Source organism: Furipterus horrens, unplaced genomic scaffold (genome assembly GCF_987537825.1).
Source record: "Furipterus horrens unplaced genomic scaffold, mFurHor1.1.pri manual_scaffold_3, whole genome shotgun sequence".
Classification (NCBI taxonomy): Eukaryota; Metazoa; Chordata; class Mammalia; order Chiroptera; family Furipteridae; genus Furipterus; species Furipterus horrens.
Window position 1 is genome coordinate 107189443 of NW_028327173.1, and position 26262 is coordinate 107215704.

The 26262-nt window shown below is 52.9% G+C and overlaps 1 protein-coding gene across 1 annotated transcript in view; it reads left to right on the forward strand.

Moving 5' to 3' along the window:
• Positions 1-903: 903 nt before the first annotated feature.
• HCN4 (hyperpolarization activated cyclic nucleotide gated potassium channel 4) overlaps positions 904-26262 on the forward strand; it is a 40209-nt gene continuing 14850 nt past the window's right edge. The window contains exons 1-2 of the mRNA XM_090271807.1: positions 904-1682; positions 24388-24811. Of these exons, the coding sequence (XP_090127933.1) occupies positions 904-1682; positions 24388-24811 (1203 nt within the window). The remainder of the gene's footprint in view (positions 1683-24387; positions 24812-26262) is intronic.

The following is a 26262-nucleotide window of genomic DNA, read 5'->3' on the forward strand; positions in this document are numbered from 1 at the left end:
GATTGGCAATCAAACTGGAACCCTAGACTTGAGGTGTGCTCCCAGCCCTCAGCCGAGGAAAGGTATTTGAAGTTTTAGGATTAAGGACGCCTCTCACCCCAGTCCCTAATGTAGAGCGAGAGTGCACCTTGCGCCCCACACTGGGCCCTCCCCCCGCCCACCACCCAGTCTCCGGCCGGCACCGCTGCCCCTTTAAGAAGCCCAGGTAGGCAGGACTAGCTGCAGGACCTGCTCCTATGGCAACCTGCGAGCTGCGGTGGCTTCATGAATATTCCCGGGCGCGGGAGCCCAGCGTTGCCGGAGGGCGCTCTGGGGGAGGCGGCCGCTGATGTAAGCCGGGTCTGCTGGGCTCCGCTAGGTTGCAGCGGGGGCCCTAGGACAGGCCGGCCGGGCTGGGCCACAGGAGGCGAGGCAGGCTCACGGGTGGCTAGCCAGAAAGCCCGGACGGTGGGACACAGGGACAGACGCACAGGTAGCCTGCCCGCAGGACGCACGCCCGGGAGGCGTGCAGGCCGTGTACTCTGCGCTCCTGAGCGGTTTTCCAGACGCCGCGACCAAAGCGCCTCTTCTCGCCGCGCCCATTGTTTCCTGCGGGGGCGGGGCGCCTGGAGCCGGGCCGCGCGCGCCGCGCCCCTGAACGCAGTGGGAAGGAAGGGAGGGAGTGCGGGGTCCCCGCGCCCGGCTCGGGAGGCGGTGCCACAGGGCGAGCCCGGGGACCCAGAGCCGGACTGGGAGACTCCCCCACGGTACGCAGTTCGCCGAAGCATGGACGCCTAAGGCCGCCCGGCGCCGGCGGCGAAGGACGCGTCCCCGGGAGCGGACTGACCGGCGGGCGGACCTGGAGCCGGTCCGCGGCGCTGCACCCGCGCCGGTGCCCCCAGCCCGGCCCCGGCTCCTGGCGCCATGGACAAGCTGCCGCCGTCCATGCGCAAGCGGCTCTACAGCCTTCCGCAGCAGGTGGGGGCCAAGGCGTGGATCATGGACGAGGAAGAGGATGCCGAGGAAGAGGGCGCTGGGGGCCGCCAGGACCCCAGCCGCAGGAGCATCCGGCTGCGGCCGCTGCCCTCGCCCTCGCCCTCGGCGGCCGCGGGCAGCACGGAGTCCCGGGGTGCGGCACTCGGAGCGGCGGACGCCGAGGGGTCTGCCCGTGGTGCGGGCAAGTCCAGCACCAACGGTGACTGCAGGCGCTTCCGCGGGAGTCTGGCCTCGCTGGGCAGCCGGGCCGGCGGCGGAGCGGGGGGCAGCAGCAGTCACGGGCACCTGCATGACTCCGCGGAGGAGCGGCGGCTCATCACTGAGGGCGACGCGTCCCCCGGCGAGGACAGGACTCCCCCAGGCCTGGCCGGCGAGCCCGAGCGCCTTTGCCCTTCGGCACAGCCTGCAGCCTCTCCACCGTCACTCCAGCAGTCGCCGCAGTCAGCCTCCGCCTCCTGCGAGCACCCCTCGGTGGATACCGCTATCAAAGTGGAGGGAGGCGCGGTCGCCGGCGACCAGATCCTCCCCGAGGCTGAGGTGCGCCTGGGCCAGGCTGGCTTCATGCAACGCCAGTTCGGGGCCATGCTCCAGCCCGGGGTCAACAAATTCTCCCTGAGGATGTTTGGCAGCCAGAAAGCCGTGGAGCGGGAGCAGGAGAGGGTTAAGTCGGCCGGGTTTTGGATTATCCACCCCTACAGCGACTTCAGGTAAAGGGACTGGTGGTTATCTGTGGGTGCCCTGAGCGGTCGCAGCCAGAGTTAACTTACTTTCCTTCCTAGCGCTGGGAGCGCCAAGAGAAGTCCACCTTTAGGCTCTCAGACATCCCCAGACCTCTTCCTGCCCAGTGCAGGGAACTTTCTTCTGTAGTTTGGGCTGCAGACCAAGGCCTCTTGAAGTCTGAGCGGCTTTAGAGGCAGGCTGAAAAGGTATTCTGAGCCTGGCCTAGCCCTGCCACCTTCAGCCACACATCCCACCTCTCCCTTCTGGGCTAGGAGTCAGAGTGGCTATCCTAGAGACAGTTCCAGGTCATTTAGCCTGCAGAGCAGGGCCATGAAGGTAGACAAATCTCTTAAGAGCTGAGCCAGCTCCTTGGGTGCTGACCCCAGCTTTCTGGTACCCTGGGAAGCTGCAGCTCAGGAGGGAGAGCTGGGCCCCTGGAGGACTGAGGTCACTGGGGCCTCATGCCCAGGATGAAAGCCATCTGCACCCACCAGAACTCTGGGCCCAGCCCCTCATGCCAAATGGTAGGCCAGGAGTAGACACCCTGGGTAGCTAGTATCCAGACTGTCAGGACAGGATGACCTTGCTCACAGTGACTGATGAGTAGCTGTCCTGTGACCCCAAGTTCATCCAGTGTACCCTCCTCAGCAGCTGCTGGGTCTCCCATGGGTCAGCTGTGGATCCCCAAACAAACAGTGTGACTGCCAGTCAAGGGGAGGGACCCTGCCCCCTCCCCCATCACCTGAGTCAGATGCCACTGCACAGCAGATACCACTCCACGCCTATGGGGGTATCTGTGCAAAAAGAGAGATTGGTGATTGCCTCTGAAGTTGGGATCAGGGGTGCCCCTACCCCAGTCAAGGTCTTGGATCCCCCAGTGCTGCCCTGGAGTCTGAAAAAGTGGTCACCCTTTAGAGCTGTGTTTAATTCATTCTCCTTTTCTCTGGACCTTCCCCCTGTTGAGCTCTCTTACCTGCCTATCCTGATGTCTGCCAATATAAACGAGCATTTTGTCAAACCAGAGCCCTCTTTGCAAACTCCAGGTTTGTAATGAGAGCAAAGCCATTTCCATCCAATGAGAGAGATTTCTTGTGCTAGGAATGTCCAGTCAGGCAACACCATGCCTGAAAATAGGTGGTGACCTAAGGCTCTCCCTTTTCTGCCTTCCCTTTCCTTTCCTTCCCTTTCCTTTCTTTCCCTTCCCTTCCCTTCCCCTTTCCTTTCCTTTTCTTCTCTTTCCTTTCCCTTCCTTCCTTCCTCCCTCCCTCCCTTCTTTCCTTCCTTCCTTCCTTCCTTCCTTCCTTCCTTCCTTCTTTCCTTCCTTCCTTCCTTCCTTCCTTCCTTCCTTCCCTCATACAGCCATAGTCTTCACATTGAGCAAATGTGGGACTCTCCATCAAGAACTACTGGCACGCAGTACCAGAATCCTAAAGTGTGGCCTCCCCTCTGGTCAGTACTGGGACCTGAGGGCCCCAGCCTGAGCTAGGGAGGGGTGGGCAGGAGCTGTGTCTGCTGCAACCCTCTGGGTGTCCTCAGTTTCTCCTCTTCCCTCCAAACTTCTGGTTGCGGTGGCACATAGGCTGTGCCAGTATCAACCAGCTGAGATTGTTGAGGGGCCCTCCCTTCCCTTGCTCTCCTTCCCACCATCTTTGTTGTCTGAAAGGCTCTGTTCAGGGTTTTCATCACCAGCCTGGGTCAGGGGGTTGCGAGGGACTGACCCCGGGCACACCTGGCCCCCATAGATAATAGGCATTGATTGAGTACCTTCTGGACACTGGTCTGTGCCTTCCCAGTCTCTCTTTACTTTGGGTTATGAAGAACTAGGACTGGGTAGATTGCATCAATGGGAATCTCCCTGCTTTTCTGATCTTCCTCTGCCATCTTGGCATGTCTGTCTACAGTTCCTCTGCTGCAGAATGTTCCACTAACTGCAGGCCTCCTGGACATGGCGGGGTGGGGGATGGGAGGGAGGGCGGTGGGGGCTGTGATGGGGATAAGGAGTGGTGGATGCAGCAGGATTGATAAATTGGCAACAGGAAAAAGGTCAGACTGGGCTTGGTATTTGGGTTTGTGCAACAAGCAACAGGGACTGGTAGCTGGAAGCACACACCCTCTGTGCAGCCTGGTAGTAATGGTGCTGGGCGGGGTGTGAGGAAAGAAACCCGAGAAAGACCATCTGTGTGAGCTTCGGAGGGGCAGTGGTCATTCCTCTCCTGCCTCTAGGCCAGAATAGCTGGACTCATTTTCAGAAGGTCCAAGAGGCACCCTACCATTCAACCCAGCCTCACCCACTCCCCCTAACCTGGCACCCCAAGCCTCAGTCCCTTAAGTTTCAGCCACTGGCCTTGGGCTTTGATAGGAGTCAATCCCACTGCCTAGCTCAGCTTCACAAGAGCTTCTGCAAGCGTTGCTCAAGCCCAGTTGAGGATTTATTCATCATTTTGATGGGCAGGAAGCATTGATCCAGCAGAATTGGTTTAATAAAGAATCACTAGCAAACCATGATAGATTGAGTTTGTGGATTAGAGTTCAGAGCTTGTTGTCATGGACTGCTTCTGACATCTCCTATTCGTAGGGGAGGAAGGTTGGTGCCTTTTCTAATGGCTGAAGTGGGCTGTGCTCTGAGGGACCTAGATATTGGCCATGACCAATGATAGGCTTTTCCTGGCTGCCTGTGCTTCTCCTCACCCACCCACTCCACAAACACCATGCCCTGGCTTCTCCCATGGTGCCTCCAGGCTCATCCAGCTTGTCTGGCCTCCTCTTCCCTCTCCATCCACTCTCCACTTGCCTTTTGAAACTTGTATTTATGGTTTGGTAAGGAAAGAGGACACACAGCCCCGCAGGGCATTGTCCCCTGGCTCCCGCCCCAGGTTGGTTGGGCTCTGGGGTCCTGGGTGGGTCCTTCCTTCCACATGAGCCATGTCCTGGAAGCTGAATTTGGCAGTGGGAACCTAGAACAAATAAAACATAGTATCTGCATAATCTTGTTTTTCTAAGAGTAAAGGATTGGGGATTCCACTTGAAGATGTACTTAGTTTTATTCCCAAAAGCTGGTCAGGGTTTCAAGTGCCAGGTTTTGCAGGGGGTATGGGTGGGTAGAGTGGGGGGTGTCAGCCTGGGTGTGTGTACATTTACATCTAGGGGTCTGAGCAGGTGTCTGGGGAATGTGTGGGTGGACATGGAGCTGGCAGAGAAGTCCCTCTGTGGGCTATCAGTTCTGGGGCTACTCCTGTGCTCCAAACTGTAGCTTGGCCTTGAGAGTAAAAGCAGGCAAGTTTGACTCTTCTCATCCCTCTGCCCCTTCCCTCTACTAGCCTGAGCCTTCTGAAGGTGTGACAAAGGAAAGGAAAGGGAGGGCCCAAAATGGTCCTTTCCTTGAGGTAGAAACAGCTGGGCTCCAAAATCATGGAAACTGTACCAATGGCCTGATAGGTCCCAGGGGTGGCCTCAAACTGACTTTCCGTGCTGGTACTTGGCCGCAGGCACTGCCCTTGCCCATCTCACATCGGCTCCTCAACTGCTGTGGGCCCTGCTTGGGTTAGGAGCCTTCTCTGGAGCCTTAGTTCTCACACCTAGAAAAATGGTAATCCTGTTGCCTGTCACCTTGTCAGATACGAATTGTACAATTGGTCACCTGTGGAGGTGAGAAGCTCCAACGTGCTGTCAGAGACCAACAGTGCTGTGCTAAACCACATTGCCCTGCCCACACTGCTTGCTTTCCTTAGTCCTGGGCAGACCAGGTGGGTCCCTGTCCTTGGCTTACACCCGTGGTTCTGAACCTGTATCAGAGATCTAACTGAGAACCTGCTGGAAATCATAGGTCTCTATCCAGAAAGATACATGTACAACTAGACACACAGTATGACACTCAATTTCTGGGATCTGTGGACCCCCTAAGAGGAAGACCATCTAGGTTGTGAACCTCACTCTAGGCCATCCCAGAAGAGAGTCCTGGCCTGGTAGGGCAGGTGCTGACCTCTGAGAGCTAGCTTTCCTGGGGCCCTCTGTAATCTGGGGCTTGGGCCTCCCATTGCTAGCAGGATGGAAATGAAAACAGGAGCAGGGTTAGATGGCTGAAGAAGGAAAGGCGCTCTGCTTGGGTGCTCTATTCTGTTTCCCTAGTCCCACATCCGTTGCTCTCCCTTTCAACCATGGGAAGGACTGTTCAAGTAGGAGATGGTGAGTGGGGAAGGCAGCAGCTTTGGCTCTGGGGCTGGGGGTTTCTGAGGCCCCTCCTAGGGTGGGCTTTCCTGGGGGCCATGGCCTAGAAATGTGTCTTCTGTCAATCAGTGCAGAGAGCCAAGCTGAAAGGGGCTGCAGGTACTAGTGCCAGTGGAGGGGGAAGGGCGCCTCACTACAGAGTGGAATTCCAAGGTGAGCTGCCCTGGGCGGTGCGGTCAGCTGGCACAGTGGGCAGGAGGATTCTCCAGTGATGAGGACACACTCGACCTGATAAGACTGGGACTGGTGGAGGATGTGCTCAGGCTGAGGTCTCTTTGGGTACTGATAATGAACAGAAACCCCGTGGGCCCAGGACCCTTATATTACCAGGCGGGAAGCCTGGACTCCAGGTTCTCCTTGTTGCAAGGCTTCAGGTCCTTGTCTGTTTTGTACGTGATTAGGCTGGGGCCCCTCCCCTGTCTGCCCCTGCCCCATTTGCTCCCTTAGCTGCTATGAGCCACTGCAGGTGGCCTGCTTCCCACAGTGCTGGGCTGTCTGCCTGTCCATCTGCCTTCCTCTTCCATGCTTTACAGACCCCAGGTCTTCCGGGATGCCCTCCCAGGCCACTGCAGCCACCATCGTCCCTCTCTCCCTTCCTGAGCACCCCGTGACATTTGGATGGAGCTCTGTGTTTGTTCTAATGCAGTGCTTCTCACTGTCATGTCATGCAGCTCACCTGGGGATCTGGTTAAAATACAGATTCTGATTCACTAGGTCTGGGGCAGGATCTGAGATTCTGCATTTCTGATAAGCACCAGGTGATTCGATGCTGCTGGCTCCCAGCCCAGAAATCTGCCAGGAGTACTGAGGTTCAGATCCTGCGTTTGTTCTGTGTTTAGCCTGGGCTCCCTGACTAAGTTCCCCAAGGGCACTGTCATTTCCCCTTGGCCTCTAGTACCCACACCAGCAGAGTGAACCCTGTGAGCTGGGCTGAGCAGCCCTCAGCTGCAGAGGTAGGCTGTGAACTTGCAGTGTCAGGTTCACAGCCTTTCCCCTTCCTGCATGCCTGTGTGGGCCCTGGGTTGGCTCTCAGAGTGGAGTGAGCAAGGAGAGCTCAGGTGGCCAGAGGGTCCTCATTAATGCATCCTCTCCCATGGCCTTGGCAGCTTCTCTCCTGTTCTAAGGGCCAGAGCATGGCCTGGCTGGAGGAGAGGGGGTAGGGGATGCAGTCACTATTGTGCTGTGGTGATAGTTCCTAGAAGGAACAGATGTTGTCTGTCAGAGTCCAGAGGTGTTGGGGAGGAGAGCTAGTGTAAGGTGGCTCCAGTTGGCTGGCTGGGAGGACAGAGGCATCGTCTAAGAGCAGCTGCCTAGTCAACTTAAGGTCTGGTTAGAGTGGGGGATGTCTGAATCTTAATGCCACCCTCCTCTGCCTGGACCATGCCTAGCAGCCTCCTCTGTGGGCTGGGCTCACCTCCCATTCTTTCTGCCCCCTTCTACCATGGAAGAAGGACTATCCAGTCTCCCTACAGATGATGAGTCTGACAAGTGTCATAACAGCCTGAGTGGCCCTTGTGGTTGCCACAACACTGGCCACCATGAGGGAAATTGACCCAGAGCAGAAGGTCCAGCCCCAGTCCCTGGGGGGTTTGTTATAGAACTTGAGGAGGTAGTCAGCTCTAGCACACACACCCCTTGGCTCAAGGGCCCTTACAAAGCTGCTACTGCCAGTTGCTAATTAATAGAAGGGCTACTGAGGCTGGCCAGGCCATCTTGCTTGGGCCCAGGGGATGTTGAAGAATCCACATTTCCCAGCCAGAGCAGGCCAATGCATTCATTGCCTTGGCTTCGGAGAGGATGTTCTCTGCCAGCCAGGCTTTACTGAGAAAGCATTGCCAGGGCCTTGGAAATCTGTGATCCCGAAGCCCCAGAGGCTACTCAGAGACACTGTCTATCATCAGCATCTGTCCTGAATGGGAGAGTGAGACAGCACAGAGAGGTGGTGAGCTCCCCATCACTGCGGGTGCTCAAGATGAGACAGAGGTACTTGGACCAGAGGTTGCTAACCAGTGATCATCCCATGGATCAACTACAGTGCCCAAATGTATTTTGTTTGGCCAGTGTAATGTGTCATAACAAACCTGAGACAATGTTTTAAAGTGGAAAGATATAAAAATTTGGCTTTCAGGTTTCTCTTGGAAATTAGAAACTCTGGCAGCTCTGGCCCCACCTTCCTGCCCTGCAGTCGGGAGCTGGAGCAGATGAGAGGCTGCCCTCTTTAAATTGGCTTCTGCTGTCCAGTTGCCCACAGTCCCCACTTGTCCCACACCCAGTAATGTTACCCATGCATATTTGGCTAACTGACCCCTGCAGGCTTCTGAGTTTACAACCCTAGATTCAAACCAATAGAGACTAAAGACAGGTAGATTCACAGATCAGCAATTTATGAACCATCTATCATGTGCCAGACTGGGCTAATAGTTGTATATCTTGCATTTCATTTACTCTTCATAGCATCCAGAAAATTAGGTTCTGTTGTCCCCAGTTCACAGATAAAGAAATTTAGGCTTTGATTGAAAAAAAAAAAAAAAAAGATTTGCCCCAAATCATGTAGCCACAAAGTACCAGAACTGGAATTTGAACCTGGCCTCTAGGACTAAACTCATATTTATGCCTTGTTACGCTTCCTTCCTTTTTTTTTTTTTTTTTTTTTGGTTAGCTTTAAAAAGTGAAATTACTAAAGTAGTTCAAGAAAGCATTCTCCCAAGAATAAAAACGTTGCCGGTCGTGTTTGACCACATGTTATCTGTGTGGAGAGAGATGTGACAGTTGTCAGAATACCAGCTCTGGGTGGGTCTTAACAAGCTCCTGGCCTAAAGCCTTTATTTTGTAAATGGGGAACGGAGAACCAGAGAGGCCAAGCAGCTGGCCTAAGGTCACTGATAAGTCTGTATCAGATGAACTGGGAACCCAAGTGGGTTATGTAACTACTGGCTGCAAAGGTCTTAAAGCCCCACAGTCTCTCCTGAGACCCCAGCCAGAGGATGCCTCCAGCCAGGGAATGCTTTTACTTGATGCTCTTGTCACTGGACTTTTTTTCTTGTCTCCCCAGCCCCATGCCTGAAGTTTGGGTGATAGGTATTTTCAGGGTCTCTTCTTAATTTAAGCTTGTCCAATGAGAAGGGAGTCTTTCCTTATCTAAAGATACAGTGTCTAGAGGCTGAGACATGTCTGTCCTAAGCTTCCACTCTGGGGCTGTAGTTACCACAGGTGCTGGATTAAGATGCTTGCCCCCCTGCTCCTCCCCCAGCAGGTTCTGACTGGAGTGGAGACCTTTGGGGTTTTGAAACCACATCCAATGCCATTGATGCACCTGTTCCTTGATAGAAGTGATTGGGGTTCAAAGGGGAAGAGGTCAAGTAGACAGTGCTATCTGTGTTCTCTCAACCAGAAAAATAGGTGGTCACATGGCCTATTTATTACATCCTTCAGAGAAGTGAGGAAGTAGAGTCAGTCTGTGGTTTAGGGCTCAGCGTGAGCAGGGACGGGGCTCAGTGTGTGAGCAGGGATGGGGCTCAGTGTGAGCAGGGACGGGGCTCAGTGTGTGAGCAGGGACGGGGCTCAGTGTGAGCAGGGACGGGGCTCAGTGTGAGCAGGGATGGGGCTCAGCATGAGCAGGGTTGGGGCTCAGCATGAGCAGGGTCGGGGCTCAGCATGAGCAGGGTCGGGGCTCAGCGTGAGCAGGGACGGGGCTCAGCGTGAGCAGGGTTGGGGCTCAGTGTGTGAACTAGGTCAGGGCTCAGCGTGAGCAGGGTCGGGGCTCAGTGTGAGCAGGGTTGGGGCTCCGCATGAGCAGGGTCGGGGCTCAGTGTGAGAAGCGATGGGGCTCAGCGTGTGAGCAGGATCTGGGCTCAGTTTTTCTCCAGGTTTGGGCTCAATGTCTGATCTGGGTTAGGACTCAATGTTACACCACAGTCTGAGCCCCAACTCTGGCCAGGATGAGGGCTTCATCTATGCTCAGAATCAAGGTTCAGCCTGGGACCAAGACAAGGCCTTGGTCTGAGGTCAGGAACTGGAATCTTTAAACAAAGCCTCTGAGCCAACACAGTGCCTCCCTTAGGCACCAGGGCTTGAGGCAGTGTGGACATGTTGCCCACCCCTCCCTTATACCCTCATCGTTAGGAAGTCCTCCCTTCCTTTAAGCTCCCTGAGCTCCTACACCTCTTAGCATCAGAGCCAGCTGCCTCTGTGAGGTGAAGTATAAATTATAAATAAAGAGCAGTGCCACCACTGCCGGACACTGGAGCCATCAAATCTCACAAGTGATCACTCCCACCCCGCTCTTCTCTCTCATTGTTGGGGCTAGTATCTGTCTTCCTAGTCAGGCAGCCAGCCTGTGGCTCCTGCAGAGCAGTGCTTGGGGCTGGGCAGGGAGGTATGCTGGCTTGATAGAGGGACACTTTGCACCCCACTGCACCCCTGGCTCTGGGCTCCCACAAATTGCAGAGCAAACAGTGGGACCTCCAGGGCTGCTCACAGCAGCTGTGGGGGCCTGATAATTGGCTGCTGCTGATTTTGTGTCTGTCTAAGCATTTACCCGTGTGGGTGGACGTGTTATGTCTGCATGAATGAGGCTTGCAGAAATTAATACATAATACAGGGCCAGCTAATACATTGTCTTCTGGACTTGGGGAGCGGCAAGCCAAAGGGGCGGGGAATGTGTCCTCAGAGACCAGATGTTCCATTCCAAGACTGTTTTCACCTGTTACAGAGGATGGGGGTCACTATCCACTTGGCTAGAAGGGATAGGATTGAGTTCCTTTTAGAGACCCTGGGTCTGATTTAGGAGAAAACATATACCAGTATGGACTGATGGTCAGGGAAGTCTTCCTGGGGGAGGCAGATCAGAGCTGGATCTGAAGGAGGGAGAGTACTATTCTGCACAATTTCTTGGCAACAGGTGTCTGGGAGCTTGAGCTAAGGGGATGCCTGGCTGAGGTGGGTCTTGGCAGGCACCGAGGGCAGGCTACTCAGAATCTGCCTCTTTGGACTTGTACTCCCTAACCTCTGCCCTTCACATGTGAGGACTTTGATCCTACTGCCCCAGGTAGTGCTCTGATGCTGCCTGAGTGTGTGTGCACGTGTATTTGCATGAGGGAGCTCCTCGGGGCCCTGGCCCCAGCCGCACAACCTGAAAAGACTCCCCTCCTTCTGCCATACTAGTGCCCGGAAGGCAGGTGTTGCTGCTGCAATAATATTACTGAGCGTGTGGCTTGGAGCCCAGAAGTAATTACCCTGCGGTTCCCCATTGCAGGCTGGAACAGCCCCTGTCAATAATTAACATGAGTCCCAACCACTCACCACCGAAGCTGGCCACTGTCTTCTCCCACCTACGGTTTGTCAGGGGATATGATGTGGGTACTGTTCCCTTCTCCAGGGACAGCAAAGACCCTCAGGCCCACAGGTCTTGTCAATGCCATTGGCATCTTTTAGAAGAAACTTGGTCCAGCAGGAAAGACTGCAGCTGGGGCCTGTTTTGCCACCCTGGAGCCCTGGGTCCTCTCGTTTTGAGCTTCTCTATCTGTGATTGCCCACCCCTCCCACACCGAGTTTGCCCTCCAGACCCTCGTCCTGTTCTGCTGTGGGGCCTCAGCAACGCCCTTTCCTCTCCTTGTTCATGGTCAGGGCTCAGTCTGTGGCTGAGAAGAGAGCAAAGCTAATTGACCAAATAGGTATTGAACCCATAAGCCTGACCCCATTAGTACAAATTGAGCCAGCGGGGGAGGGACAGCTGCCCACAAGCGGAGATGAGGAGAATCTCCCTCCTTTCCAGAGCCTCAGCCGGGCCCAGCCAGACCTGCTCCCGGAGTAGGTGGGGATTCCTTACCTGCGGACCTCCTTCTGCCCAAGCTCTGACAGCCTTTGTCCTGGGGGATGGGTGGGGCCTCCCTGGCATGTTATGTGGTATTGGTGTGCTCTGTTGAGATCCCCTACCTTCCCCCATTAGATCACGGCCCCTGTGGGAGTGCAGATCAGACTTTGTTTTCTTTGTTCCCTGGGCAAAGGGCTCCAACCACCTTCTCCTCCTAGGCACCTTTCCTCAGGGGCAGTGTCTCCTTCTGGAAACTCAGACCTGGCTTCGAGGAGTTCAGGTCACACTGGACAAACTATGGATGAGGCGTCCCGAGGGGCCAGCCAGCAGAACCACCAACTTTGGACTCAGCAGGGGTAGGAAGGAACACGACAAGCGGTCCATCCTGCCCACTGGCTCTGAGCAGTCAGGACCCTACTCTGTTGCTCCAAAGCTTCTGGCACAGAGCCAAGGAGGCTGGTGCAACTAAGAGGCTAGGTGAAAACTTGGCCCATCCAGCTCTGTGGCCTGAGCTGATGCCTCACCTCCCAGGACCTTGACTTTTTCATCTGAAAATGGGACTGTAGAAGGGGCTGGGTTTTAGTTTTAGCAAGATCCAAAGCTGAAATTGGCAGCCACAAGGTCACCAGGGAGCTTTATGCAATTACAGATGCCGGGGTGGGTAGTTTCGGGGAGCACCCGGGCGATTCTGCCTCCGTCACCCATGAAGCCCCTTCCACATGAATGGTCTGCAGTTCCCGGATGGGACCACGTTTGCTGGAGCTCTTCAGTGTTCCCTGAGTCTGGGGCTAACACTGGCACCCAAGCCCATGTGCGATGGGCCCATCTCCAGGGAGTCAGTCCCCTTTGCTTCCTTGCAGATTGTTAGCAGTCAGAATCATGAAACTCTGGGGCTGTCGGGACCTCAGAAAACATGGCCCTTGCTCAGCATCCTTGTCAGACTGTGTTCCCTGGAGGGAAGGCAGTGGAGTCCCGGCGGCACACGTTCTCAGAACCCAGGCTCCCCCAGGAGACCTCCATCCCAGCAAGAAGGGGGCCATGTACATTCTCCCAGAGTCAATATTGAGCTGCCTGCTATGGGGCAGTCCCCTACAAAGTCATTGTCACCCCGGCCCCCACCAGTGCTGCATGGCCTAAGTTCTGCCCTGAATCCATCTCCTCCCCTCCTTCACACTGGCACTGCTGCCTGGAGGAGCAGGTGAGTTCTCCTTCCTAGTTTCCCCTGAGGTTGCTCTCACATGCTCCTCCACAGCACTATTCTATTTTTGTTTCATTCTCCTGAGTGGGGAGAACCATGTCTGAGCCTTCTTTGTTTCCTATAAGCTCGGTAGGGAAGTTCTCCAGTTGCTAGCCCCCACCCCCATTTTCCCCATGTCTTGTCAGCTGGGTAAAGCTCAGAGAGGTGAGGCTGTTAACCTGAGGGAACACAGCGTCTTGGCAGCTCAGGATGCTGTAGAACAGACCCAGGGTCTCCAGAGGAGGTCTCAGTTCGTCAGAGAAGCAATGAGTTGCTACCTTGGCGTTCCTGTGCCCAGGCCTGCATTCAGCTGTGCCATTAAGAAGGGCAGAGACAGTAGTCCCTTCCCCAAGGAACTCTTTCTCTGTAACCTTCATGACTCCCCATGTCCTCAGAAGAATCCTGACTACTCAGTCTGGCATTTAAGATGCTCCCATCTTCTCCTCACACCAGCATTAGGTTGGAGCCAGGGTGTCAAAATTCCCTCTCTTAGTGAGCTTTCATGTGGCCAGCTGCCCTTGGCTGGCCTCTTCAGCCTCTGCACTGCAGGTGTTCATGGAATCGGCATATCCTTAGAGATGGTTTAGCTTCATCCTCTCATTGTATCAGCAGGGAAACTGAGGAAGGGATTGTGAGCAACAGGGATTTTTTTAAGAGCACACAGCAAATTAGAGATAGGGTTGGGACAAAAACCCCAAAATTTTGGGCCCCTCCGAGGCGTAGATTCCTCTGCTTTGTAGCATGGACCTCTTCCTATAACCTCACACTGACCTTCCTAACCAGTGGGCACATTCAAGCTCCTTCTCTCTGAGGTTTTAGTACCCAGCAGACCATGCTGCCCCCTGCTCCTCTCTGCTCACGTTCTCAAGCCTGACTAATTTCTCCTCAGGCTGTTGTCCCCAGCCTGCAGAGCTCCAGAGCCAGACAATGCCTCAATCCTCTTCCCCCGCCTCTGGCCCCCTCTGGCCTAGGTCTTCAGCTCCCCTGTGGATTGTGTCAGTCCATTCTCCAGACCAAGGACTCCTTGAGGTGGAACTGGTCCACACATTTGAGGATCCCCAGAGCCCCCAGGCCAGGTCACAAGAACAATAATGATGATAATGACAGCCAGCATGTATGGAGTATTTACACTGTGTAGCATAGTTTAAACATTATCTCATTGAATTGTCCCAGAATCCTATGAGGTGGGATTAATGTTATTATTTTGTATGAAAAAACAGGCTCAGAGAGGTCAAGTGATTTGTCCAAGGCCACACAGCCAGGTATTCAAACACCAGGATGCCTAACTGCCATACCATTTGTTGTAGCCTGGCTCCTCCGTGTGGTCCCAGGACCAGCAGCCTCACCATCACCTGGGAGCCTATTAGCAATCACCCCACACCTAGTGAATGTGAGTTTGCAGCTTGGTAAGAGCCCCAGGTGATTAGTGTGCTATGTCATTGAAGGCTCACAGGAGGGAAAGGAAAGTTTCTGTCTCTTATAGCCCTCAGACAGCTCCCCTTGTTGTTGGGGTGTGGCTGAGACTAGCCCTCGCTGTAGGATGAGGGGCTGCAGCATCAGCCCAGGAAAAAGAGGGAAGTGGAAGAGGCAGGCAGGTATAAGGGGCATCTTTGTTTGAGTCTACAGAAATAAGTTTTGTTCCTTAAGTAAATGATAACTGTAAAAAAAAAAAAAAAAAAAAGGAAAGATACATCAAAAATCAAACTGCCCACCCATAAACCAAGCACTAGATGCCCTTGGCTCTGAATCTGTTTTGGAGGCAGCCCCAGGCTGAGGGAGCAGCTATCTGGGAGCCCTGTGATTCTGAGTCAGAGATTTTGAGGTGGGTTAAAAATAGAGCCTTAGTGGCCAGGCGGGGGTGGGAGGAAGAGAGCAATTCATCTATTGTAGAGGGAGACCCTAGGGTCAAGGAGAAGCAGCAGTAGGAGAAGCTGGACTAGAGCTAAGTGATGGGGTGAAGGGTGGAGGGGTATGTTTCTCTCAGAGGCCAGAGCTCAGGGCCCAGCCTGGCCCCCAAAAGTCGTTGGAGGCAGATTTCTAGTAGAGTGGGTGGGAGGATAAAATGCTAGCCCCAGGCACCCAGGCAGGGAGAACTCCTGAGTACCCACCCCCCTCACCCTCAGACAGCTAGTAGCTCCTGTAGGTGGGTATAGGGTAGGGAGGGAGGTGGGCAACAGCTGTGCATCAGGGAATGATAAACAGGAGGCTGGACAGGTAGGGGGCCGGGGGTGGGGGGATGATCCATGCTTTTAAATAGTTTTTATATTTTGTGGGAGGGAAGGCAAGGAAAGTGCCCTACGTGTGTCTGTCCTCATGTGTGTTCTGGACAGTCATGTAGTCTCCTTTGCCTGTCACATCTGCCCTTCAAGTGGCTTCTCCTCCATCATTGATCTCCTCCAAAAGTTCTCTGCTCCTGACCTTCCAGTCCTGACCCTACCTTCCTCACATATGCACTGCCACTTAGGGCTTTCCCCAGCACCCGGTGTGTCTCCCCTGACACATGTTAGGGGACTCTTCACAGCAGGGGTCACTGATCATTGGTTAAAGGTGGATTTATTTTTCTAATTTTTAAGAAAACATAGAATTTAGAGATTTTAGAAAGGTATGATGGAGAAAACACAGATCACCCATAACCCTACTACTTAGCAATAATCAGTGTTAACATGTTAGCCTATCCTTTTTTTTTTTTTTTACTTTTGACAGTCTGTTTTCTCCCCTGGCAAGTCTTTAATCCACTCATCCATGTAACAGTTTTACTGGGCCCAGCAATGTGTTCACACCTCAGACACAGGAGGGAAATTACTTTTGCTTTTGAGGAGCACACACACAGCAGGGCTGGGGAAGTGAGGCTCATACTGGATCTGCAAGGTCAGACAGCCTCCTTCCCTGCTGTTCGGTGCCCCACCCCCGAATCTCTGTACTAGGCCTCTTTGGGAGAAGGGAGAGCCCTCAGGCCCCCTATTGAGGGGCATGCCTATAATGAGGGGCATGCTGTGTTCTGCCGCCCTGGCCTGTGGTGCTCAAGCTGGAAATACAGTCATGGCCTTGGCTGAAGTCTTTGGCGGCAGTTCCCCCACACCAGGCCCTCTCTTCCCACTCTGTCAGAACCCCTAAGTCCTCTGCGTCTCCTGGCCCATCTCCCATTCATCTACCTCCTTCCCGTTCCAGCGCCTTTCCTCCTGCTCTGAGACTGCTTCACCATCATCTCCAGCACCAGGTGGGGGCTGTTTGCTGATAGATGTTCCTGGGAGCCTCTGAGTGTTGGGGGTTTGCACAGGATAAGTTTCCCCCTGATCACCGGAGGCATGTGAAAGCCTTGTGGAGGGAGTCAGGGTCTCCAAGGGCTGCCTATTTTAGTTATCTTCTCCTGGGCCCCCTGCCACTCAACCTGTGCCTCCGAGGCATTCATCATTCATTCTCCCATTTGCATATTTCTACCATTAACATATTTATCAGGCCTGGCCATGTAAAGGCACTGTGCCAAATTCAGAAAGCAAGTGACCACAAGATAGACCATCCAACACACAATTTCATCACAGTGTCATAAATACTGTGCTAGGGCAGCACATACCAGGGGCACCTAACCAGGTCTCCTAGGGTACAAAGAAGGCTTCCCAGGAGAAGCGATGCCTCCTCTGAACCAAAGTGGCAGTGGGAAGGGGGGCGCGGAGGAAGGAGCGGTCAGGGAGTTGGCAGTGTGTGGGGAAGCCCAGAAGCCAAAGAAAGCATGGTGTGATTGGGGCACTGCAAGTTGCTAAGTCTGTTGGCAGCGGGGAGCAATGCTGAGAATCGAGGCAGGAAAAGGAGGCCGAGTCCTGTTCGGGAGGGACCTTGGGGATGACAATGAGGAATCTGGATTTTAGTGTGGAAGGACTTAGGGCTTGGCAAGTGTGGAGAGTGAGCTGGAGAGAAGATGTGGCCCCCACCCCAGACCCTAAGGTGAGTGGGTTCCTGGGAGGGCCAGGAGCCCAGTTCAGAAGCTGCAGGTGGCAGATTGATCAGATTCACTACCTATCCCTCGTGCCTGAGTGCTGGTAGGTGAGGAAGACGCTGGGTTGAGGATAGCTCTCAGCCCAGGCTGGTGGTACCACGTGCTGGGAACACAAGAGTTTGTGGGGAAAGCTGTTAAGTTCTATCTGGAGATGTCAAGAGTGAGGCCCCCATGGTAGAGATGTGTAGTCAGCAAGCAGACACGTGGGCTGGAGCTTGGGAGACAGGTCTGCTGTGAAAGCCAGCAGAATAATGAAGCTGTGGTAGTTTGTGAGGCCACCCAGGGAGAGTGAAAGAGGGAGAAGTGGTGAGGGCCCAGAGGAGCAAAAACATTTAAGGGTCACACAGGGGGAAGGGAGGCCATCCAAGAGAAGGGGACGGAGAGGCCAAGAGAACAGAGAAAAGCCAGCAGGGTGGGCTGTCTCAACAGAGAAGCGCCCCATGCGAGATGCAGGAAGTGGACTGGGAAGTACCCACTGGGCTTCGCAGTAGGACATGCATTGCAATGTTGCTGAGAGGAGTTCTGGGGCTGGAAAGGAAGGGAGAGAGTGGGGACAGTGACACCTCTTTCAGGTAGCTTGGTTCTGAGGGGAGAAGCGATATGACAGTAGGTGCCAGGGAGTGATTTTATTTTTTAAGTGTAGAGCGCTAAGAGAAAAAACTGATGGGAAACGATCAGTTGAGAGGGAGATTGAGGGTATAGATGAAAGAGGGGGTAACCTATAGATGAAGGTCCCTGGGGAGGAAATGGTGTCAAGATGGCAGGTGGATATGTCACTGATTCCCTTGTAGCTGAAGGAGGGGAAGGGGACGAGGGAGAGGCGACCCAGGAATCTGTGGCAGGAGGAGGAGAAAGACATCCTGTGGCTTCTCTTTCCTCTGTGTAGCTGAAGGTAGTGTGATCTGCTGAGAGTGAGAGGGAAGAGCGGTCTCAGAGCTTTGAGGCGAGAGGATGTAATTCAGAACAAGTGCCCTAGGAGAAGGGGAGGGAAAGTTTACTAGGGCTTCCTGGAAGAATGGGTAGGCACAGATAAAGGCCCAGCGCAGTAGGGAAACCTTGATGAGGAGTTTGAGGCACAGGAGCTAAAGCACGTGAACATTTAGTAGGACCGGTCTGAAGTTGTGGGGTTTCCTGCACAGCATCCATGTAAACATGAAAAGAGCTGATGGTGACCTTCTCAGCATTGTGGTCTTGTGAAGTGAGTGTCAGAAGGATTGGGTGAGAGAGGTACATAGGGCGGTCCATTATGTCTGATGGGGCTGGGAGAAGGCAGATTGACACTGTCCTTCATTCTCCTCATCTCCATGATCACCATGGACAGTGAGTTCCCTGTGTGAGGCCTGGAAAACCAAGGGACAGATCTGAAACGGAGGAAAAGTCTCCCAGCTCCCATTTCTTTGTCTGATGCGAAGACTTCTGGATCCTTAGGTTCTGTAATTTGGGGGAGGCTGGAAGGAGAGTCAGTAGTGCCTGATGAGAGGCAGTTGATCTGGGCCCTGGATGAGGGAAGTGATCTTGAAAGTTGAGAGCTCAGGAGGCTGTCATGGCTCTCAGGAGGAACTAGGATGGAGATGGGGTCAGGGGACCAGTGTCCAGTTGGCTTCTGTGAAGGAAACAGGAGGGAGAAGAGGGGAGGGGCTCCAGGGATGCCAGCCAAAGAGCTCAAGCTTTCTTCTGTGGTTGTTGGGGGTCTACCAAAAGGGTTCACACGGGGGTGACGTGATCATAATGTTTGGAAAGGTAACGTGGAGAGCATGTAAGTTGGAGGAAAGAGTGGAGGTTGGAGCCAGTAGGCAGCAGGGGAAAGGGTTTGGGTGAGGAGTGGTGAGGAACTGATCCCGGACAGCGCAGACGGAGACAGGTTCAGAAGACACTAGACAAGACTGGGTCAGAGACTCAAGGACAAGACCAAAGGCCCTCCCTTCCCTGGAGGCTGCCCTAGACGGGGGCAGAAGTGGGAGGAGAGAGAAAGCAGCTGAGGATGCATTTGAGATTTTGAGCCCAGGTGATTAAAATGTTCTACCATTCAGCTTTGGGGAGGGAGGAAGAGGCTGAGTTCAGCCTTGGACTTGTGTCCTCCAGGCGGCAGGTGGAAATGCTGGTCTGGTACTAGGAGTGATGTCCGAGTAGGAACCACCTGCATAGAGGAAGGGGGTAAAAGATAGGACCCTGGATGTGCCACTCACCTGGGAGGAAGCAGGGGACCCTGGCCTGCAGGGACATGGGTGCGTCTGGGACAAGGCCCCAGAGCCTGCAGCGAGCTAGATCCAAAGCTAGAGCCCAGGCTGGGCAGAGACCCAGTTCGTGAGAGTTTGGAGAGGTCCAGAAGGGGTAGCACTTCAAATGAGTCTTTAATCGACAAAAGAAGACATTTTCTTTTAGCTGACAGAATTCCCAGTGGATATCATTTGTGTCAAAATGTATGCAAGTGGGTATGCAAGAAAATATGCATGTGTGAACATGGATGTGTATATGAGGGCAAAAATGAACAGGAGTGCATATGAACAGAAATGTATTCCTGAATGTGTTTGTGCATAGGCATATAGTTGTTTGCATGGAAAATAATACAATAATTAATAAATAATAATACAAGAATAAACTCTGCATTTTGCATCCTCACAACTGTAAACTTACTTTTGCCCACCCTGTATGTAAATGTGTTTGCAGTTATGTAGACATGGATATGTGTGTGAATGTGCATGCGTGTGTGTGTGAGCATATGTGCTCGAAGGTAAGCATGGGCATGTGTGGGCAAGAGGAGGCTGAAGGAGGTCACCCCTGTTGTTCTGGGACCTCCACTTCTGCCCCATCTAGGGCAGCCTTCAGGGAAGGAGAGGGCCTTTGGTCTCATCCTCAAGTCTCTGAGTTCAGAGTCAGGAGCCTCTACCCTCCTCTCCCTCTCCCTCTCCCTCTCCCTCTCCCTCTCCCTCTCCCTCTCCCTCTCCCTCTCCCCCTCCCTCCCCCTCTCCCCCTCCCTCCCCCTCCCTCTCCCTCTCCCTCCCCCTCCCTCTCCCTCTCCCTCTCCCCCTCCCTCCCCTCCCCCTCCCCACCCCCTCCCCTCCCCCCTCTCCCTCTCCCTCTCCCCCTCCCTCCCCCTCCCTCCCCCTCCCTCCCCCTCCCCTCCCCTCCCCTCCCCCTCCCCCTCCCCATCCCCTTCTCCCTCTCCCTCTTCCTCTCCCTCTTTCCCTTCCCCTTTCCTCTTCTTTTCTCTCCTATGTCTGGACAACGTGCCCTTTCTCTGACATCAAACTATGAAGTGTTCCAGGTGTTGGGGTAAAAGGACTATTGGGCTTTTTGCTGTCCCTCATTCCTTCTGCACACAGGGCCTGATCCATGAAAGCTGGCCTGTGGGCTGCATCCTCCTGCTGAGAGGCCACCTGCCTGCCTGAGTGGACCTCTTGGTCCAAGTAGAAAGGAAGATCCAGGATTGAGGAAGAATGGGCCTGGGGCCCTGGGACTGAACCTGGGGCAGGGCCTCCAGAGTCCAGTTGGTGTCTTACCGGCCAGAACTTCCTGTGAGCCTAGAGAACACTGCAATGGGAGAGGGTCATCTGGCTTTGGAGAGACCAAGGCCTTTAATTCATATGTGTGCCAATTCCAGCACTTTGAGTATGACTGTCCATTGCTTCACTGCTGGAGTCTGAAGCCTACCACCTGGACTGTGGGATTTATTCATAAATGAATTTAGAGGTAGTGTGGTGGTAGGGGAGCATGGGCATTTGGCTCAAGGCTTTAAAAATATTATTATTCCCTCCTTTGTGAACATTAGTTTTACTTTCTATAGAATGGGTGCAACTGTGCCCAGCTGATGGCTGATGATGGGTTCTTTTAACACTTGAAAAATGTGCTACTTCCCTCATCCTGGGAAGCACCTCGTAAAGCTCCAACAGCAGGAGGATGGATCTTCTTGTAACTTCTTTGCAACCCTCTCTTTTGTCTCTGGGTCAGGGGCTGCACCTGCTTTGGTAGGCCACCCCTCACCCCCCAGTATAATACAAAGATCTGAGAAAGGCTTGTCTACCTTCCTGAATCCCACTGAGGTGCCTAAAATCCGAAGAGGTGAAACTGTGGAGTCCCACAGACTTCTCTGAATCTTGTGTCTGCTCCTCACTAGCTGTTATGTCTTGGGAGATGCTTATTTCTCTCTGAACCTCAGTGTCATCATCTGTAAAACACAGATAATAGCAGCCACCATAGTGCTGGTGAGGGCTTAATGAAGTAATACATGGAAAGCACAGAGTAAGCACTCAGTAAGTGTGAAGTGTTTGGGGGTATTTAGGAATAAAGGCTTTTCAGTCACCAGCAGTCCCCACTGAAAATCTCCAGGGGCATTAAGGCATCACTTGAGATACCTCTGGTCACTAGGATTGGGGCAAGAGAAGGGCCAAGGAGCTGGCAAAGCCAATGGAAAGGCTGTTGCCAATCTCCCCTGGTCGGACCAGCAGAGTGAGACTGGTAGGCACCAGGAGCTGTCCGTGGTGCTGAATTCCATTTTGTCTGGCTAGGCTCTGGCAAAGATTAGGGAAGGGTAGTCTTTAAGTCCAAGAGCAGCTCCCAAAACCCAACTTCTCACCTCCTCCAGAAGCACTTTCTGGCCTCACCCTTATGGGCCACCAAGAGCTCACCTTTTCAGATACCTGGGCTGCTGTCTGGGATGGTTTCTTACATCATTGACCAATTTGCCTTGTCCTCTGACTGGATCATGAGTTTCCTGAGATCAGGGCATCTATCTAGTGAGGTGCATAGGTTCTGTTGTCTTATTGTTCAGGGAATATTGTAACCACTGACTTCCACTGCTGACTCTTGCAGGACCATTATGAGTTTCCTTCTACCCCTACCCCCAGAAGCTTTGCTTTGGCTTTTACCTGGAAGATTAAATCTTCCACCTCCCTCGCCTCTTTTCTTTAAAGTACATATTTATTCACTTAATAATATAGCTAGGCATAGGTCAGAGCATTTTACAAATATTACTTCTTATAATGATTCTGTTAGCAAGGTACTGTTATTATCCTCATTCAGCAGATGAGGAAATTGAGGCATTGAGAGATTAAGAAAATGATGGAGCCAGAAATCAGACCCAAGTTGGCTGTCTGTGAGAGCCTGTACTTCTTTTTTCCCACCATATTATGCTGCCTTTTGAGTAGCTCTGAGGTGCTCCAGCACAGTGGTTTGTGGGAGGAGTGCTTCAGTGTTCCGACCCCAGCCCAGACCAGGCACCAGAAATATCCCTTAGCTTCTGGAAACTCATGATTGAAACAATTAGTCAGAATGCAAGGAAATGGGTGTTTTTGCTTCCTGCAATTTGGTTTTATGAAGACCACTAAATGCAAACATTTTTTATGTTAATTACTGTCTCAGATTTGGTCTGTAATTGAGCGAACTAGAGCTGAGAGGGTGTAGAAACCCGCTGGAGTGGCAGGCCTGCCCGAGTCAGCATCTGCAGCCACTGTGCCCGCTCTGTTAATTTTAGAAACGCCTCCAGCCTCGGTATATTATTAGCTTTGTGTACAGAGGACCGCAGGACCCTCAGTGGCCTCTCTGTACCACAGTATTTTTTGTTTTGCTTTGTTTCTCCCAAGAGACGAAATGAAAAGGAGTGATGGCCATGTGTATATAGGGGTGTTTGCACACTGTGTGTGAATGGGGATACCTGTGTGTGGCGTTAATAAGTGTCTGCAGCTCTTTAAACGATGTGCGTGAGGCTGGACAGACAGTGTACATAGCTCAATAACACCTTTTAGATGCTGAAATCATTTCCCTGGGGCCCCTGAATAATGAGCAGGATGTGCTAGCAGTTTTCTGTGTACTGGTGTGAGGCTAGGATAGGTTCTCAGGCCTTAGGTCCGGTTCCCCAAAACGGCATAAGCAGATTGTGGCTGGAAATGGGCTGGTGGGTTGCAGGGTAGGGAAGGAGCTGAAGTTGACCTTTTGGCGCCAGCCTTAGAATGATAAGCATTAGCCTAGTGAGTCTCTGATTTAAGGACCTATCTTGAGACCCTGAAGAGCTTGGCTTTCAAAGGAGCTGCAAAGTGGCCTTCCCAGAAGCTGGCCTTCTGAGCTATGTGAGGTAGGACAGCTCTCTTGCCTACTTTCTGTGGAGCAGGCCATGCCCTCTCCTTGACTCATAGCACCATTTTGAGTCTGGCAAAGAAAAAAGTTTTCTGTGAAGCAGTTATTTTTCAAACCAAGGGTTGTGAGGGGATCCTCTGAAGACTCAGGGAAAGCTTGTCTTCTTGTCTCTCGCTCCCTTCCTCCTGGCTTGCCTGCGATAGAAAATTAAAGATGGCTACAGGGTTATTTCTCTTGGAAGAAGACATGCTTATTTATGCCCTTATTTCTTTATTAATCAATAAAGATTAATATATTTATCTGTCACTGTGTAACTGTCTAAATTAATAACAGAGGAAAACAGCTCTGCAGTTTTGTCTTGAGGCCAGGCCTAGGGTGGCTGGTACTTGGGCTGGGTCCCGGGAATGATGGGTCATACCTTCTAGACAGGTCTGTGCCTGTCTGTACTGTTGGCTCACTCCAGAGGGGCCCCTGCCAGGCCAGGTGGGAGATCTGAGAGTTGGCTCTTAACTGCTCTCAGAGGCTTCACCCCTCCCTCAGGAAGCACTTACAATTGCTTTGAGGGCTTAGGGGAAATGATGCTGGAAGCACCATCTGGTCTCACTCCATTTTACTGAGTGGTACCTCATTGGTACTTGAAATTGGTACTTCCTTCTTTCAAAGATATTACTGTACCTCCCCAACACCTTTATAGAATGAAAACCTCTGATGGCCAGGCATTTTCTGACTATTGGGTTTAGGCTAAAGGGTGTTAGATCAGGATTCTAGGACTGAGTGTTGAGGCTCTACCCCTCATTGCATAGTGGGGAAACTGAGGCTCAGAGCAGGGAGGGCACCTGCCTGTATCACACAGCATCAGTGACAGCTGGGACTGAAGCCTGGGCTTTCCGCCTGCTGTGTGTCTGGACCAACCTTGCTCTCTGGTCACAGTCTGTGGCATGTCTGCCTGCCAGCCTGTCTCAGGCCACAGCTGGCCCTCAGGGAGAATGGAGCAGCCTGGCTTGAGCCTGGAGTGATTCTGGGTGAACTGCTTCTACCACTCAAACAGCCCTGTGCTTCTCTCTGGGTATGATTGTTTGCTTTGCTCTCAGCCTGACTCTTACTGGGTTATGGGCATGTGGGCAGGAGGTCTGTCATCAGGGAGTCTCAGGGCAGCAGGCAGAGGGCACCTGTTGTGAAAGAAGAGCCTCTTTCCCTGCCATTGTCTACATCTTGCCCTCATTCCCATGGCCTACCTCCCAGTGTTGCAGAACCTCCTAAGACTTCTCTTTCCCACACTTGCTGTCCCTCGGAGCTTCTCTCAGTCTGTGACTCATTTTCTCTCTCCTGCTGGCAACTGACCGCTTTGTCTCTGGCCAGATTCTACTGGGACCTGACCATGCTGCTGCTAATGGTGGGGAACCTGATCATCATCCCCGTGGGCATCACCTTCTTCAAGGATGAGAACACCACACCCTGGATTGTCTTCAATGTGGTGTCAGACACGTTCTTCCTCATCGACTTGGTCCTCAACTTCCGCACAGGGATCGTGGTGGAAGACAACACAGAGATCATCCTGGACCCACAGCGGATTAAGATGAAGTACCTGAAAAGCTGGTTTGTGGTAGATTTCATCTCCTCCATCCCTGTGGACTACATCTTCCTCATTGTGGAGACGCGCATTGACTCTGAGGTCTACAAGACAGCCCGGGCCCTGCGCATTGTCCGCTTTACCAAGATCCTCAGCCTCTTGCGCCTCCTGCGTCTCTCCCGCCTCATTCGATACATTCACCAGTGGGAAGAAGTGAGTGCTCAGACCCAAATCTCTTGGGGGAAGGGTGTCTTCCCCCAGGGGGAGTGAGAGGCCAGCATGTAATCTCAGATAGTTGGGGATATAGGCTGTCAGGCTATAACAGGCACACCTGTTCCAAGAGGACAAATATTAGTAATTTCTTGAATATCATGTGCTAGATACTGGGCAAATTACTTTATAGGCACTATCCCATTTAAGTCTCTGATATCCATAGAGGGTATCATGTAGGTACAGACAGGTACCTTTTTTTTTTTTTTTAACTTGACAAAACTGAGAGACAGAAAGATTAAGGGATTTATTAAGGTTATAGAATCAGTAATTGGTGAACCTAGATTCCAGAGCCTGCATAGGTAACCACTGTACTATATTGTAGGGGTTGCAAACTCATAATCCTGTAGGGGCCAGACAGGGAATGTGAATGGTAAAAAGGGCCAGTTGGAAGGCAGTAGGGGGTGTGGTGGGCTGGGGAAAACCAGAGAACACATCTTCCGTCTGTACTGGGTAGTCTCTACTCAGCTCTAGTCATTTGCTGCCAAGTGGGAATGGGCCCAGGTTTGCTCCATCTACAGATTTATCATGAGAAGCAGAAATCTGGATTTTTTTGTAGATTTTGTTGGCAACTGTGGTAGGTTGGGTTCTTCTGGAGCAGACCCTGAGGTGAGAATTTGCATGGAAGGAGATTTTTTTAGGGGGCAGTATTTCCAGAAACATCTAGTAAGGGATTGGGAAAGCGAGAAGGGGAAAGGAAGGAAGCTGAGCAAGGGTGGATACCAACCAAAGTCCCATGGAGGATGATTTGGGCCCGATCCCATGAGGAGTTCTTGGGACAGTGTACACCATGCTTCAGAGGTGCCCCAGTTGGGGCAAAGGAGTTAGAAATTTTATAACCGTTTACCTGCCAGCCATTGGTTCAGGGGCCTTCCTGCCTTCAGTGCTAACAGGCAAAGTGGTTTCCAGTAGCATGGCTCTAGGGAGTGAAAGCACCGGGAGTCTGAAGTTGTGTGTGCATAAACTGTGAAGGTATACTAGGGGCTACAGAACCTAAATAGTAATTTTTTTTAAAGGGTATGCCAACATTCTGAAAAAAAAATTACTCATCCGTGAGCTGAGTGCAGCATTTCTGAGGGGTTGGGAGGAAGAGAGGGGAGGACTACCAGCTGGGGTTTGAAAACAGCAGGTGACCTTGCCACACACTTTGGTCTGTGTCTGCCACCACCCAAGTTACATCTCCGTAGCAGTGCAGGCAGGCCAGCCTGGAGGCACTGGGATTGGGGGAGACGTGCTCTGTGAGACAGGCCACCCGGGGTCCAGAAGCTCCCACAGCTCTGCCTTCCCTGCCACAGCTCCCTGCTGCACTGCTGCTCTCCTGGTCTATAAGGTCTCTGCTTGGCTGGACAGGAGTTTGCAGGCTCAGGATCAAAGCCCCCATCCCACCCCAGCAG